At 40.4% G+C, this 13835-nt stretch overlaps 1 protein-coding gene across 11 annotated transcripts in view; it reads right to left on the bottom strand.

Annotated features, from left to right (window-relative positions):
• Positions 1-10915: 10915 nt before the first annotated feature.
• The window catches only part of LOC132384020 (gephyrin), a 647984-nt gene continuing 645064 nt past the window's right edge, over positions 10916-13835 (bottom strand). For all 11 annotated transcript variants that reach the window (XM_059955300.1, XM_059955317.1, XM_059955322.1 and 8 more), the window contains one exon: positions 10916-11999. In XM_059955300.1, the coding sequence (XP_059811283.1) occupies positions 11866-11999 (134 nt within the window). In that variant the 3' untranslated portion in view covers positions 10916-11865. The remainder of the gene's footprint in view (positions 12000-13835) is intronic.

Raw genomic sequence — 13835 nt, 5'->3', positions numbered from 1 at the left:
GGGGGAGTGGGGAGGAGGAGAGGGTGAATACTTACTCAATCAGTTGTTTTGTGTTTCATGTTTGTAATTAATTTTGGACCTGTTTTCACTTTGACATGAAGGAGTTTTTCTGTTAATCTGTGTCAAAAAAATCAAACTAAATTGACTGTGATTTAATATTGTAAAACAATAAAACATGAAAACTTCCAAGGGGGGATGAATACTTTTTAAAGGCACTATATATATATATATAAATATCTAATGTAATTCAGAGTCCTTTTTCTATTATTATGCATTGCATTGTACCGCTGCTGCAAGGTCAACAAATATTACAGCATATGCCAGTGATATTAAACATGATTCTGGAAAAGTACTGGAGGAACTCAGCATTTAAGGAAATGAATAGATAGTTGATGTTTTGGGTCAAGATCTTTCGTCAAGATTGAGAAGGAATAGGGGAGATGCCAGAATAAAAAGGTGGGTGGAAGGAAAGGAGGATAGCTGGAAGATGATCGGTGAAGTCAGGTGTATGGAAATGATAAGGACCGGAGAGGACTCGGGGGGGGGGGGGGGGAAGTAATAGGCAGGTGAGAAGAGGTAAAAAGTCAGAATGGGGAATGGAAGGGGATAAATTTGATTAAGAGAAGGGGAAGCCAATATTTATGCTCTCAGGTTGGAGACTACCCAGATGGAATATAAAGTGTTGCTCCTCCATCCTGAGGATGGACTCATCTTGGCACAAGAGGAGGCTACGGATTGACACGCTGGAATGGGAATTAAAATGTTTGGCCACTGGGAAGTCCTGTTTGTGGCAGATGGTGTAGAGTGCTTGACGAAGCAGTCCTCCAATTTATGACAGATCTCACCAATGTAGAGGAAGCTGCATTGGGAGCATTGGACGCAACAGATTTGCAGGTGTAGTGCTGACTCACCTGGAAGCCTGGAGACCTGAATGGAAGTGAGGGAGGAGATGTATGGATAGGTGTAGCACTAAGGCTGCTTGCAGGGATAAGTGCTGGGAAGGAAATTAGTGGGGCAGGACGAATGGACAAGGGAATCATGGAGGGAGTGATCCCTGTGGAAAGTAAAGGTGGGTGGAGGGGGAGGTAAAGATATGTTTAGGCATAGGTTCCCGTTAGAGATGATGGAAGTTGTGGAGGCTGATGTGGTGGTAAACAAGGTCAAGAGGACCTTATCACTGTTAAGGCAGCAGGAAGATACAGGTCCATAATTCATTAAAAGTGGCAGCACAGGTAGACAGGGCTGTGAAAAAAGCTTTTAGCACACTGGCCTTAATCAATGTATTAATCAATGTTAATCAATGTATTGAGTACAGGAGATGGGATGTTATGTTGAAATAGTATAAGATGTTGGTGAGGCCTGATTTGGAGTATTGGGTGCAGATTTTGTAACCTACCTACAGAAAAGATGTAAATAAGGTTAAAGAGGAAATTTACAAGGATGTTGCAGGGACCTGGAGGACCTGAGTTATAAGGAAAGATTGAATAGGTTAGGACTTCATAAACACGCGAAAGTCTGCCGAGGCTGCAGTGTGTTGTTTAGGTTAGGATTTTATTTCTTGGAAAGCAGAAGATTGAGAGATGTGATAGAGGTAAACAAAATAATGTGGGGTATATATAGGGTAAATGCCAGCAGACTTTTTCCATTGAGACTGGGTGGGACAACAACTGGAGGCCATGGGTTAAGGGTGAAAGGTGAAATGTTTAAGGGAGAAATGACAGGAAACTTCCTCATTCGGGGTCATGAGAGTGTGGAATTAGCTGCCGGTGTAAGTGGTACATGCGAGCTTGGTTTCAATGTTTGAGGTTTGGATAGGCACATGAATGGGAGGGGTATGGAGGGCTATGGCCTGGGTGTAGGTCAATGGGACTGGCAGTTTAAATGACTTGGTATGGACTAGATGGGCCAAAGAGCCTGTTTCTATGCTGAAAATTTCTATGACTCTAAGACAACCAAAGTATATGGGTTAGTGTAGGAAAGTAATGCTAATGTAAAAGGTCATTCACAATCTGAACTAAATCAGAGCATTGAATCAGAAACCCCATTTCTGCTTCAATTTCTTGTACTGTTCTTATTTCCTTTTATTTAGTCTAGCCTCTAATCCCTAATTGTTTATTAACTGATTCTAATATTTTGAAAATGTTTTCCTTTCCTTGTGTGGTCTTCCACGTTGCACAATGATACAGAATGAGGAGCTGCAAGTGAGGTATTGTTATATGGCTTTCCAGAACAGAAGTTGCTGTTTTCAATTTCCATTCTCAGGTAGCTGAATAGAAAAACAGCAATTGAATAGTAATATTAGAGTCACAAAACACTACAGTGCAGAAACATAATCGTTAGCCCACCTAATCTGTGCTGAATCATTAATCTGCCAAGTCCGTTCAACCTGTGGCTGGATGATAGCCCTCCCATCCATGTAGCTATCCAAATTTCTCTTAAATGTTGAAATTGAGCCTGCATCCACCACTTGTGCTGACAGCTCTTTCCACAGTCTCACCATCTTCTGAGTGAAGAGGTTCCTCCTCATGTTCCCCTTAAACATTTCACTTTTCACCCGTAACCTATGACCTCTAGTTGTACTCTCACCCAATCTCAGTGGAAAAAATCTGCTTGCATTTACCCTCTCTATATCCCTCATAGTTTTGTATACATCTATAAAATCTTGCCTCATTCTCCCATGCTCCAGTGAATTAATTTCACTCTTTCCCTGATGCATTCAACCTTTTCCTCAAGACCTATCAACATCTCTGTAAAATTTCTCTGCACTCTTCCAATCTTATTGATATTTTTCCTGTACGTAGGTGGCTAGAACTACATACAATACTTCAGATTAGGGCTCATCAGTGTCTTATAAAATTTCAACATAACACCCCAAATCCTGTACTCAATACATTGATTTTTGAAGGTCAATGTACCAAAAGCTTTCTTTATGACCGTATCTACAGTACCTGTGACACCACTTTCAAGGAATTATGAATCTATATTCCCAGATCCCCAGTGCCCTACCGCTAACAATGTTAGACCTACCCTGGTTGGTCGTCCCAAAGTGCAACACCTCATACTTGTTTGCATTAAATTTCATCTGCCATTTTTCACCCCCTTTTTCCAGTTGGTCAAGATCCAGCCACAAGCTTTGATAGTATTCCTCGCTGCCCACTACACTCCAGTCTTGGTGTCATCCACAAATTTGCTGATCCAGTTTACCACATTATAATCCAGATTGTTAATATAGATAACAAGCAACAACAGACCTAGCACTGATCCCTGTGGCACTCTACTAACCACAGGCCTCCAGTCAGAGGCAACCATCTTCTATCACTCTCTGGCTTCTCCCACAAAGCCAACATCTAATCTAATTTAATACCATATCTTGAATGCCAAGTGACTGAACCTTCATCACTAACCTCCCATGTAGGACCTTGTCAAAGGCCTTGCTAAAGTTCTTGTAGACAACATCCACAGCCTTACCTTCATCAACTTTCCAGGTAACTTCCTCGAAAAACTCCATAAGATTGGTTAGACATACACAAGTTCAAGCTGACTATCCTTAATCAGTTCCTGCTATGAAAGTAGTTATATATCTGGTTCCCTAGAATATCTTCTAATATATTTTCCAGTATCGATGCCAGACTCAGCATCCCATAATTTCCTGGCTTATTCTTAGAGCCTTACTTAAACAACAGAATAACATTACCTTCTCTGGCACCTCATCTGTGGACAGGGATGTTTTAAATATCTCTGCTCAGTGCCCTGCAATTTCTGCACTATCCACCCCAGCATTCAAATGAACATCTTGTCAGACCTCAGGGCTTTATCCATCCTAATTTGCCTCAAGACAGCAAAAACCTCCTCCTCTGTAATCTGTATCAGGTCCATGACCTTGTTGCTGCTTTGTCTCACTTCTATAGACTTTGTGTCCATCTTCTTATTAAATACAGATACAAAAATTAATTTAAGATCTCCCCATCACTGTTGGCTCCACTCTGATTTTTGAGAGGACCAATTTTGTCCCTTGCTGCTATCCTTTTGCTCTTAATCTATCTGTATAAATCCTTAGGATTATCCTTCACCTTATCTGCAAGAGCAACTTCATGCCTTCTTTTAGTCCTCCTGATGTTTTCCCGTATACTCCTCAAGTACCACATTTGATTCATTCCTACCTGCCTAGATCTGCTATGCACCTTCTTTTTCTTAGCCAGGGCCTCAATGTCTCTTGAGTTATGGAACGAAGGTTCCATAAACCTATTGTCCTTGACTTCAATTCTGACAGGAACATACTAACTCTGTACTCTCGAAATTTCACTTTTGAAGGCCTCCCAATTACCAAGTACACCTTTGCCAGGAAACAATCTGTCCCAATTCACACTTTCCAGATGCTTTCTGATACCATCAAAATTGCCTTTCTCCAACTTAGAATCTCAACCTGAGGACCAATCCATCCTTATCCCTAATTACCTTGAAACCAATGGTATTATGATTACTAGATGCAATGAGTTCCCCTGCACAAACGTTTGTCACCTGCCCTGCCTCATTCCCTGATGGGAGAACTAGTATCACTCTCTCTCTAGTTGTGACTTTTGTTATGAATGCACCACAGCTCTGAGGGGCCGAAGGGGCGGGGGAGCCCCCTCCTTTGTGAGAATCGCAAGAGCATTATTGGGCTGGCTCAGAGGACCCAGGAAATGAGAGAAACTTGGCCATTGTCTCCTGGAGACTACGTTTGCGGATTGGGGACTATGCTACGTGCAAGCCCTTGGGCAAAGTGGGCTGGTTGAGAGAGGGATTGCATCATCCCAACCTGATTGACATCTGAGACCCTGTGAGGAAGTATAAAAGAGGGTCTGGGAGAACAACCCCTACAGACACACCAGAAGAAACGCTAGCGATCCCATAATAGCGGGAAGCCATTTGAAGGAAGCCACGTGCATTCGGTTCCCTTGCCTGGGGGCTGGTGGCTGGTACCACGGAAAACAACTTGGAACTAACAACGGGGAACCAACTTCCCCGATGCAACGGATTGGCCTCATAAAAGTCCCGGGCAAGTTTAAAACTGTCTCTCCCTTAAATCCAAAAAGCTGCAGCTTGAAAGGACAGTGACTTTTATCTTTCCATCGGACAATACAATATCCCCTAGACAAACGATAGAGCTATTGCTTAATTGATGATTATTATTATACCCGCTTTTTTCGATTGAGTATTGATGACATATTTTATCTGAATGTCTGTATTAATCTTATTTTTGTGCCCCATTATAAATAAAGACTTTTAAAAATAGTACCATCAGACTTCAACGGACCTCTCTATCTTTGCTGGTAAGTGATCCAGTTACGGGAATTTGTAACATTTTTATGTACTGATCAATCAAACTTTCCTGAACACGTCTGACAAATGCTTTCCTATCCAGCCCTTTCACAGTAAGGGAGTCCCAGTCAATATATGGGAAGTTAAAATCAGCTACTCTCATACCCTTATGTTGCTTGCAACAGTCTGCAATCTCTCTACAAATTTGCTCCTCTAAACCCCATGGACTGTTGGATGGTCTATAATATGATCCCATTAACGAGATCATACATTTCTTATTCCTCAGTTCTACCTAAAAAGTCTCACCAGTCTGTCCTGAATGAGCACTGCCATGACATTTTCCCTAACCAGTAATGACACTCCTCCATCTCTAACCCTTCTTGCACTATCACGTCTAAAATACTGGAACATTAAGCTGCCAGCCCTGCCCTTCCTGCAACCAAGACTCACTAATGGCTACAACGTCACAATTCCATGTACTGATCTATGCATTCTCATCCTCCTTTCCTACAATACTCCTTGCATTGAAATATATGCAGCTCAGTACATTAGTCACAGCATGCTCAACCTCTCAACTCTAGTTTAAATGTTACCCACACCCTTTCCCTCAAGCAGCACTAGCAAATCTACCTGCAGGATATCAGTCCCCCTCCAGTTCAGGTGCAAACCATACCTTCTCTACAGACCCCATCTTCACTAGGAGAGCCCAATGATCCAAAAATCTGAAGCTCTCCCTCTTCCATCATCTCCTTAACCAGGTGTTAAACTGTATGATCTTCCTTTTGCTGACCTCACTAGCACAGGTAGCAATCCTGAGATCACAATCCTGGAGTTCCTGAACTTCAAATTAGAACGTAACTCCCTTAATTCTTCAACCCTCCTACCTATGTCATTGGTACCAACGTGGACCACAGCCTTTCGCAGCTGACCCTCTCACTTAAGAGTGTTGTGTACTGGATCCCAGATGTCCCTGACCCAGGTACCTGGGAGGAAACATACAATCTAGGAATCTTGTTCTCGTCCACAGAACCTCCTTTCTGTTCCCCTAACCAACAAATTCCCTAGCACTACAGTTTGACTCTTCTCCCCACTTCCCTTCTGGGCTACAAAGCCAGACTCAGTGCCAGAGACCTGTCAGGGATCTGCCTTCCTACATCCCACAAAAGGAGCATTCCACTGTCCTCTCTGCCCTCCCCACGGCCCTAAATGTGTAATAAAAAAGAAAGAATAAATAACAAAAAAATATACCTACACCCAACACCTCTCTTCACTGAAGCCTCAATGCACCAAAGCCTTAACTCTCCACTCTAACACTGGCCGTTGCACTTAAACCTAACTTTTTTTTAATTGCATCTTTGCAGGTGCTTAAAAACGCGCAATCCAGAGTCTTTTCAGGAACTGTAGTGCACAAGATGTGCTGACTGTCCCTGCACTCTTCTTTTAAACTCTCTCCCCCTCCATGCAGTCTAATCTCTCCTCCTTATAACTGATTACAGGAATTGTTTGATAAAAGAGCAAGAATACTTCATATAGAACTAAGTGCAAGGGGAAATTCCACAAATACAAGGAAAATCCATGTGCTGTGAGAAATAAAGAAAGCATGAGGCACTTTGATCCACCGTGTGTTGATTATTTGAGAGACACAAACAATCTGCTGGAAGAACTCATCAAGTTGAGCAGGATTTGTTGAGGGGTGGAAGTAAGGAATTGTTGATGTTTCAGGTGAAAACTCTGCATCAGGACAGGGTTTAATCTGAAATGTTGACAATTCCTTTCCTCTTGAGATTGCATTCGACTCACTAAGTTCTTCCTGCAAATTTTTTCTTGCACCAAAATCCAGCATCTGTTGCACCTCTATTTGATAGTTACCAAATTAGCCTTGAGTTCTGCATTCCTATTTCCATTTTTGAATGTTTTCTCTGTATAATTCCATTTTGAATGTTATTATTCAATCTTCTTCCCTTTTCTTTTTAGAAAGTTCATTTCAATTTACACCAGTTCATCATTTGTACTATCTCAATGCACTATGGTATAATTTGAACTGTGTGAACAGTATGCAAGATGAGAGTTTCACTGCACCTCAATACATGTGACAATAATAAATCAATTCCAATTCCATTTAAAATTTTCCTCACATTTTGTCTGGCTGCTTTTGTCAATCACTTTATATATGTAGCTTCCAGGTACCGCTATTGCTGTTGAGAGGAAGGATTATTTTAATATACTATATCAAAACAAGATTTTGAACACAGTTATCAAACATCTGCTTAATTAACTCAATTTGAAAGAAAACCACCGGGTATTTCCACATTACTGAAGACCCATATCTCTCTCTGCATTCACAGTAAGACCATGACATTCTTCTTCAGTGTGGTACAGGATTGAACACCATATCAGCTGAGATGTAACCTTACATATCTATAAGATGCAAGTACAAGGGGAACTCTTGCTTTGGTAGTCAATATAAAAAGTGAATGATTCTACATAAATTTTTAACGTGACCTTCTCAACTACAGCCACTGCTAAAGATTTGTGTACTAACATGACCAGGTCATGTATCCCTTTAAAACTTAGTTCCTAGTGGCAACTCTCATTCTCTTAATTAAAATTTATCACTGTACTTTTCTTTGTTAATACAATTTTCTCATGAAGGAATGTTCTACTAGTCAGTGAAACAGCAATGCTCCATGGATAGATGTTGTAGAATTATCTTTATCCACTGAACCCGTGAGTAGAACAATACATTATTGAGAAAATTTTCATCATTGTAATATTTAGACTGATATTAAATGGTATTGGATTTTCCAAGGCTTAAAAAACTGAAATTTAAAAATAATCCTCGGTGCTTACATATGACAGCCCTGGTGAGTTCCTGCTCATCCTACCTGAAATATCTCCCATATAAAATGATGAAATGTCTCCCATACTACCAGCCACAGGAGTTCACTTCAGCCAGTCTGATGGTAGACTACAGCTCACCCAAGGTAGACATGAAGCCTGCACTCAATGAGCTATGTTCCATGATCAGTGTTGAAACGAGATACCGTGAAGCCCTATTTACCATGGCTGGTTATTTCAACCAAACCAACTTCCAAGAGTTTGTTACCAAAAAAATTACCAGCTCACCTTCAAACCGCCAGGGCTCCAAACCTCCTCGACCATCATTACACAACCATTAAAGTTGCCTACTGAGCTAACCCAACCCACCCCCACCCCAAACTTTGGTAACTCAAATGACCAGACAATACTCCCTTCTCCTCGCATACCAAGAGCTGAAATATGACGATGCAATAAAGAAGGTTGTACAGTGCTGGTCTGAAGAAATAGATGAGTCTTTACATGACTGCTTTGAGGTAGTAGACTGGCCCATATTTAAAGATTCTGCAGCCATGTCTGGATGAATGTCACTGCATCATGGATATCATCAGCAAGTTATTGAGGACTATGTACAAAAGTGGATGATCCTGGTGTCTCAAACTGGAAACTATGGATTAATTGGGAGATGAATTAATTGTGTAGTTCTAATCAGGTGACCCTGACATGTAGAAGAAAAGGAGAAACAACCTCCATAAATTATTAGGGTTGCCAGGAGGCAATATCAATACAAAATTAAGTCAATTGTGGCTACGAAATGAAATCAGGCAGCATCACTGACACCAGCATGTCCCTTCTTGATGAAATGAATACATTCTATGTATGCTTTGAAGACAAGGAGATTGGAACATTACTACTCACCTGACAGCCTCCGATTCATCTGAATCCAAAGTCACCATTGTAAATATAAGATCGGTCTACCAGACAATGAACCTGTGAAAAGCATCAGGCTTGGATGGTGTTCCTGATCATACCCTTAGATTCTGTGCTGATCAGCTAGCAGGGATGTTCCCTGCCTCAGTCTGAGGTTCCCAGCTGCTTTAAGACCACTATCATCCTGGTACCTAAGAAAAGCAAAGTAATCTGCCTCAAAGACTACTCCCTGGTGGCTCTGACATCTACCATCATGAAGTGCTTCTGAAGGCTGATCATGGCACCCATCAACTCCAGCCTCCCAGACAACCTCGTCTCAGTGCAATTTGCCTACCTCTGAAACAGGTCTATGGCAGATGCAATCTCCTAAGCACGTGGAGAATAAAGAAAATCTTTGTTAGGCTATTGTTTAATGTCTATGATTCAATACCATAAATCAAGCAAACGGACCTCCAAACTCCTAGACCTGGGACTTGACACCTCTCTTTGTAGATGGAATCCTTGACTTTCTGACCAACAGACTGCAATCAGTAAGGATAGGTAGCAACACATCTACCTTGATTATTTTCAGCACTGGCCCCCCGCTAGTCTGCGTCCTCAGTGCCATGCTCTACTCCCTGTACACTCATGACTGTGTGGCCAAATTCTGCTCTAACTCCATCTGCAAGTTTTCAGATTATTCCACTGTAATAGGCTGTACCTTAATACACAAGTAAGAATACAGGAAGGGGATAGAGATCCTAGTGACATGGGGTCATGGCAATGACCTTTCAAGTATTATCAGCAAATCGAATGACCTGGTCATTGATTTCAGAAAGGGGGACAATACACATGTTCCTGTTTACATCAATGGTGCTGAGTTTGGGAGGGTTGAGAATTCCACACTCCTAGAAGTGAACGTTATCATTAATTTGTTCTGGTTCAACCGCATTGATGGCAAGGCCAAGAAAACTCACCAGTACCTCTACTTCCTCAAGAGTCTTAAGAAATCAGGCCTGTTCCCGACGACCCTCACAAAATTTCACTGATACATCACAGAAAGTATCCTATCTGGAAGTCTCTTGTCTTGGTACAGCAGCTGTTCTGCCCATGACCACAATAAACAAGAGAGTTGTGGACGCAGCTCACATCACATAATTCCATAATGTGTTCCCTTCCGTGGACTCTGCCTACACTTCTCACTGCCTCATTAAAGCCGCCAAAGTAATCAAAGAACCTACCCATCCTGCACATTTTCTCTGCTCCCTAATCTTCCACCGGGCAGAAGATACAAGGTGTGAAAGCATGTACTAGCAGGCTCAATGACAGCTTCAATTCCACTGCGATAAGACTACAGAATGGTCCCGTAGTATAAAATTAACTCTTGACCTCACAATCTATCTCATTATGACTTTGTGTCCTGGTGTTTACCTGCACTGCACTTTGTCTGTAACTAACACTTTATTCTGCACTCTGTCATTGTTTCACCTTGCACTACTTCAATGCAGTGTTGTAATGAATTGATCTGTGTGACTGGTATGCATGAGAAATTTTCCACTGTAACTTGGTACATGTGACAATAATAATCCAATAATTTAAAACTGAAATTAGACAAAAATTAACCAGTGAATTTGTAGATTATAGTTAATTTATGCAAATATTAGACAAACAGAGATAACTATGAAATTAAAGAAGTAACCTTCCCCTTTTTCCAGTGTAAGTTCTTAAAAAAATTATCAGATGTTCCAACATAGCTAACCTGTCACAAAAGCAAAATGGTATTTGGTTCATGATATAAAGGGAAGATTGATGAAACTGTAGACATTTCCATGGTCATAACGCCTTTAACCTCTTTCGACATTGCAGAATTTGTTCCTTAATAGCAATGGACAATAAAAAAACAACAGATTTATTGAGTGTAAAATTTCAAAGCTATTTTCCAAATTGCACCGTGACAATGTAACTACGGCACAAACACAGCAAGAAATAAGTTTCTTTTAAAAACATTGAGTATCTTCTCAGATAAATTTTAACAATGATCAAGGATTTTTATTAATATTTAATATCATTACAGAAAATGTTATGGTACAGTGTTGTTAAATGTCTTTCATTGCTAGGAATTACCACATGATTTGCTGGTACACTATTATCTGTACAATATCAATCTTTGTATTACTGTACACTTTTTTTTAAATTGGTAAAAAGGCTGTCAGCACTTAAGGAAGCAATTTCTTTGTTCAAATGAAAGTTTTCCAATTCCTGTCCAACTAGGTGGTCAGCTGAGACAGGTGGCTTCTGGGAAATTTCCCTGTCAATGGCACTGGGAGGGTAATACACCAATCCAGTCCACTTCAGCCACTCTGCTTTTGGCACTGAGCACATGAACACAAGATACAAGATAAAGAACAAGCAAAGCTCTTTGTGAAGCAATTATGTTGCGTACTAATAAGGATAATAGCTGTGTTTATCTAAGCTGGTATAAAGTAAGCAGACAGCCTTGCTAGTAGCATAAGTATCTGTATCTGAAGATGAGAAAACACAAGTTTAGCAGGCACCTACCGCTGTCTATCAAAAGCTACTGCTATTAGACCTGGCATTAAACACACAAAGCAACTGTAATGAAAGAGAAACTTTGCCCTGGGTATGATACAGAATGGATTCAATGGATTTCTTTCTCTCTCGTGTTTCATTTAATTTATCTGATTCCTTTTTGAAATTACTTCAAAATCAACAACATTGGTCAATTTTATCCAAATCATTAAAAACTAATGGTGCCATTCCATTACGGGATACAGTCAATGATATGTAGACATGCACCAACCCTCCTCTTGTCTGACATCATAGTCTTCCAATCACCATGACATCTACCACTTCACCCTTATGGAGCTCCACATACTGCTCTGTCTTTGGAGGTAGCATCAACAGTCCATTGGCACTTCGCATACTCATCAGACGGCTACTCATCTGATTCCCTGCAGAAAAGGCAAAACATAATTTTAAAAATCCATCAGAAAATCATTGCAGATGGTACAAAACAGAAAATAATGGAAATACTCAAGGCAGCATGTGAATTAATGTTCCAGGTTAACATCCCTTCACCTTTATTGGCAGTGGAGGAATGACAAAAAAAAAAATTGCCTTTGACTTCCCAAACCCCCCATGCACACGTCTTGCTGAGTAGCCCTTGCTCCTATATACCTACAGGTCTCACATTTATCTCATTAATCACCTCACAGAGAGGAGAAGTGGAAGCAAATTATCTTTGCTCCTGGGAGAGACCTAGGAAGCTATCTCTTCCTCAGTAATGGATTCCAGAATTTTTCAGACAATTTATGGCAGCAAGCAGGGTTTCATTTTCAATTTACTAGAAACTTTAGAGAACCTAGGGAAATTTAGAGAATGCTTTCCCCTAAGTTGTAGTTGATATCAGAATCTCAGCTGGTTATTGCAACTGAATAATGTTCTGATCTCAACACTAGTATCTTTCCCTTGCACTACCTCAGAAGTTTGAGTTAAGATAATATTGTGATGAGGGGTGAAGAAAAGAAGAGGGGCATCAAGGCAACTTGTAAATCAGAAGAGATAGTGGATGAATGGGAGGCAGGATAACAGAGACCATCATGGTCTCAATTCTGTCACTGGCCACGGTCTCAGCACAGGACAACTGAACAATGGGCAGTACAAACTATTCTATGGGCCTAGCATACAAAGATGCCCATGTCTGCTATGGTTAGCTTCTCCCTCACATAACTTTAACTTTGAGTAACTTATCACACAATTGAGAGAGAAATGTGTCCCTCTCAATTGTGTGAGGTGAGGGTCTTGGTGGAACAGTTGACAGTGAATGCAGCCTGGGATACACATGTAGTATTGCTAAATGTGTAAGATGTTCATCAACAGTGGCTGAGGCCAGTGGTGCAGTTACTATGATGTGGTACTTAAAAGTTATTCAATGATTTAATTATATTAAAATTCTTCATGTTTTTAGGAGTTTGACTCTTGGTAAGAAGCTTGGTGATTATTCACTCCATTGCATGTTGAGTGCTTGCTTACAGGGCCTGCCGATTCACTGTAGACACTGGACTTCTCTCCTACCTCACACTTTCTTTAACAGGGCTTTCAAGGCAACAGCCAAAATCAACAGAGCCACTCTATCTGAGTACATGTAATTCTTCAACATTTTTCAGGTCAACCTCAGTTTTTAATGAAGATTGTTTTACACAGGTTAAACACAATAGATATTTTAATATCTTTGTAATATTTAGTAATATTAAAACTAATGTTTGCACATTTGACTCTAAATTTTTCTTCAATGATTGCCAAACAATCATTTGGCAATGACAAGACAAGATAAAGAACAGTAGTTACTTCTTTGGCTCCATGTTATGGCATAGAACTTACAATGAATGGAAGTGTATATTATGTTTTTCATATAACAGTTGGCAAATTGTACTGCCCATATTGTATCACCAAATTATACGTAATTCAATGAAAATTTAGAACTATATCAACTCTCAGTCCTAGACTTGCTCACCAAATAAATAAGTCAGGTGATTATTAACACTGCATAATATCATTACTGTTCAGAAATCAAACTGATAGGTTGTCACTGGCAAAGACTCTTCCTAATGTGCTTCAAAGAACTACACCAGCCTGTGCCTATAAATAATAGACAGAAGATTGTATACTGTTTGACTTCAGCATCATTGTGCACATTTGAGAAATGATATATCTGGCCATCCTGCCTTTGGGTATGTGGATTGTATCCAGAAATGAATTCACACAAGGGATTTTTTTTTTTTGCTAAT

The sequence above is a fragment of the Hypanus sabinus genome, chromosome 2 (genome assembly GCF_030144855.1).
Source record: "Hypanus sabinus isolate sHypSab1 chromosome 2, sHypSab1.hap1, whole genome shotgun sequence".
NCBI lineage: Eukaryota > Metazoa > Chordata > Chondrichthyes > Myliobatiformes > Dasyatidae > Hypanus > Hypanus sabinus.
This window is presented reverse-complemented; position numbering and strand designations above follow the sequence as displayed.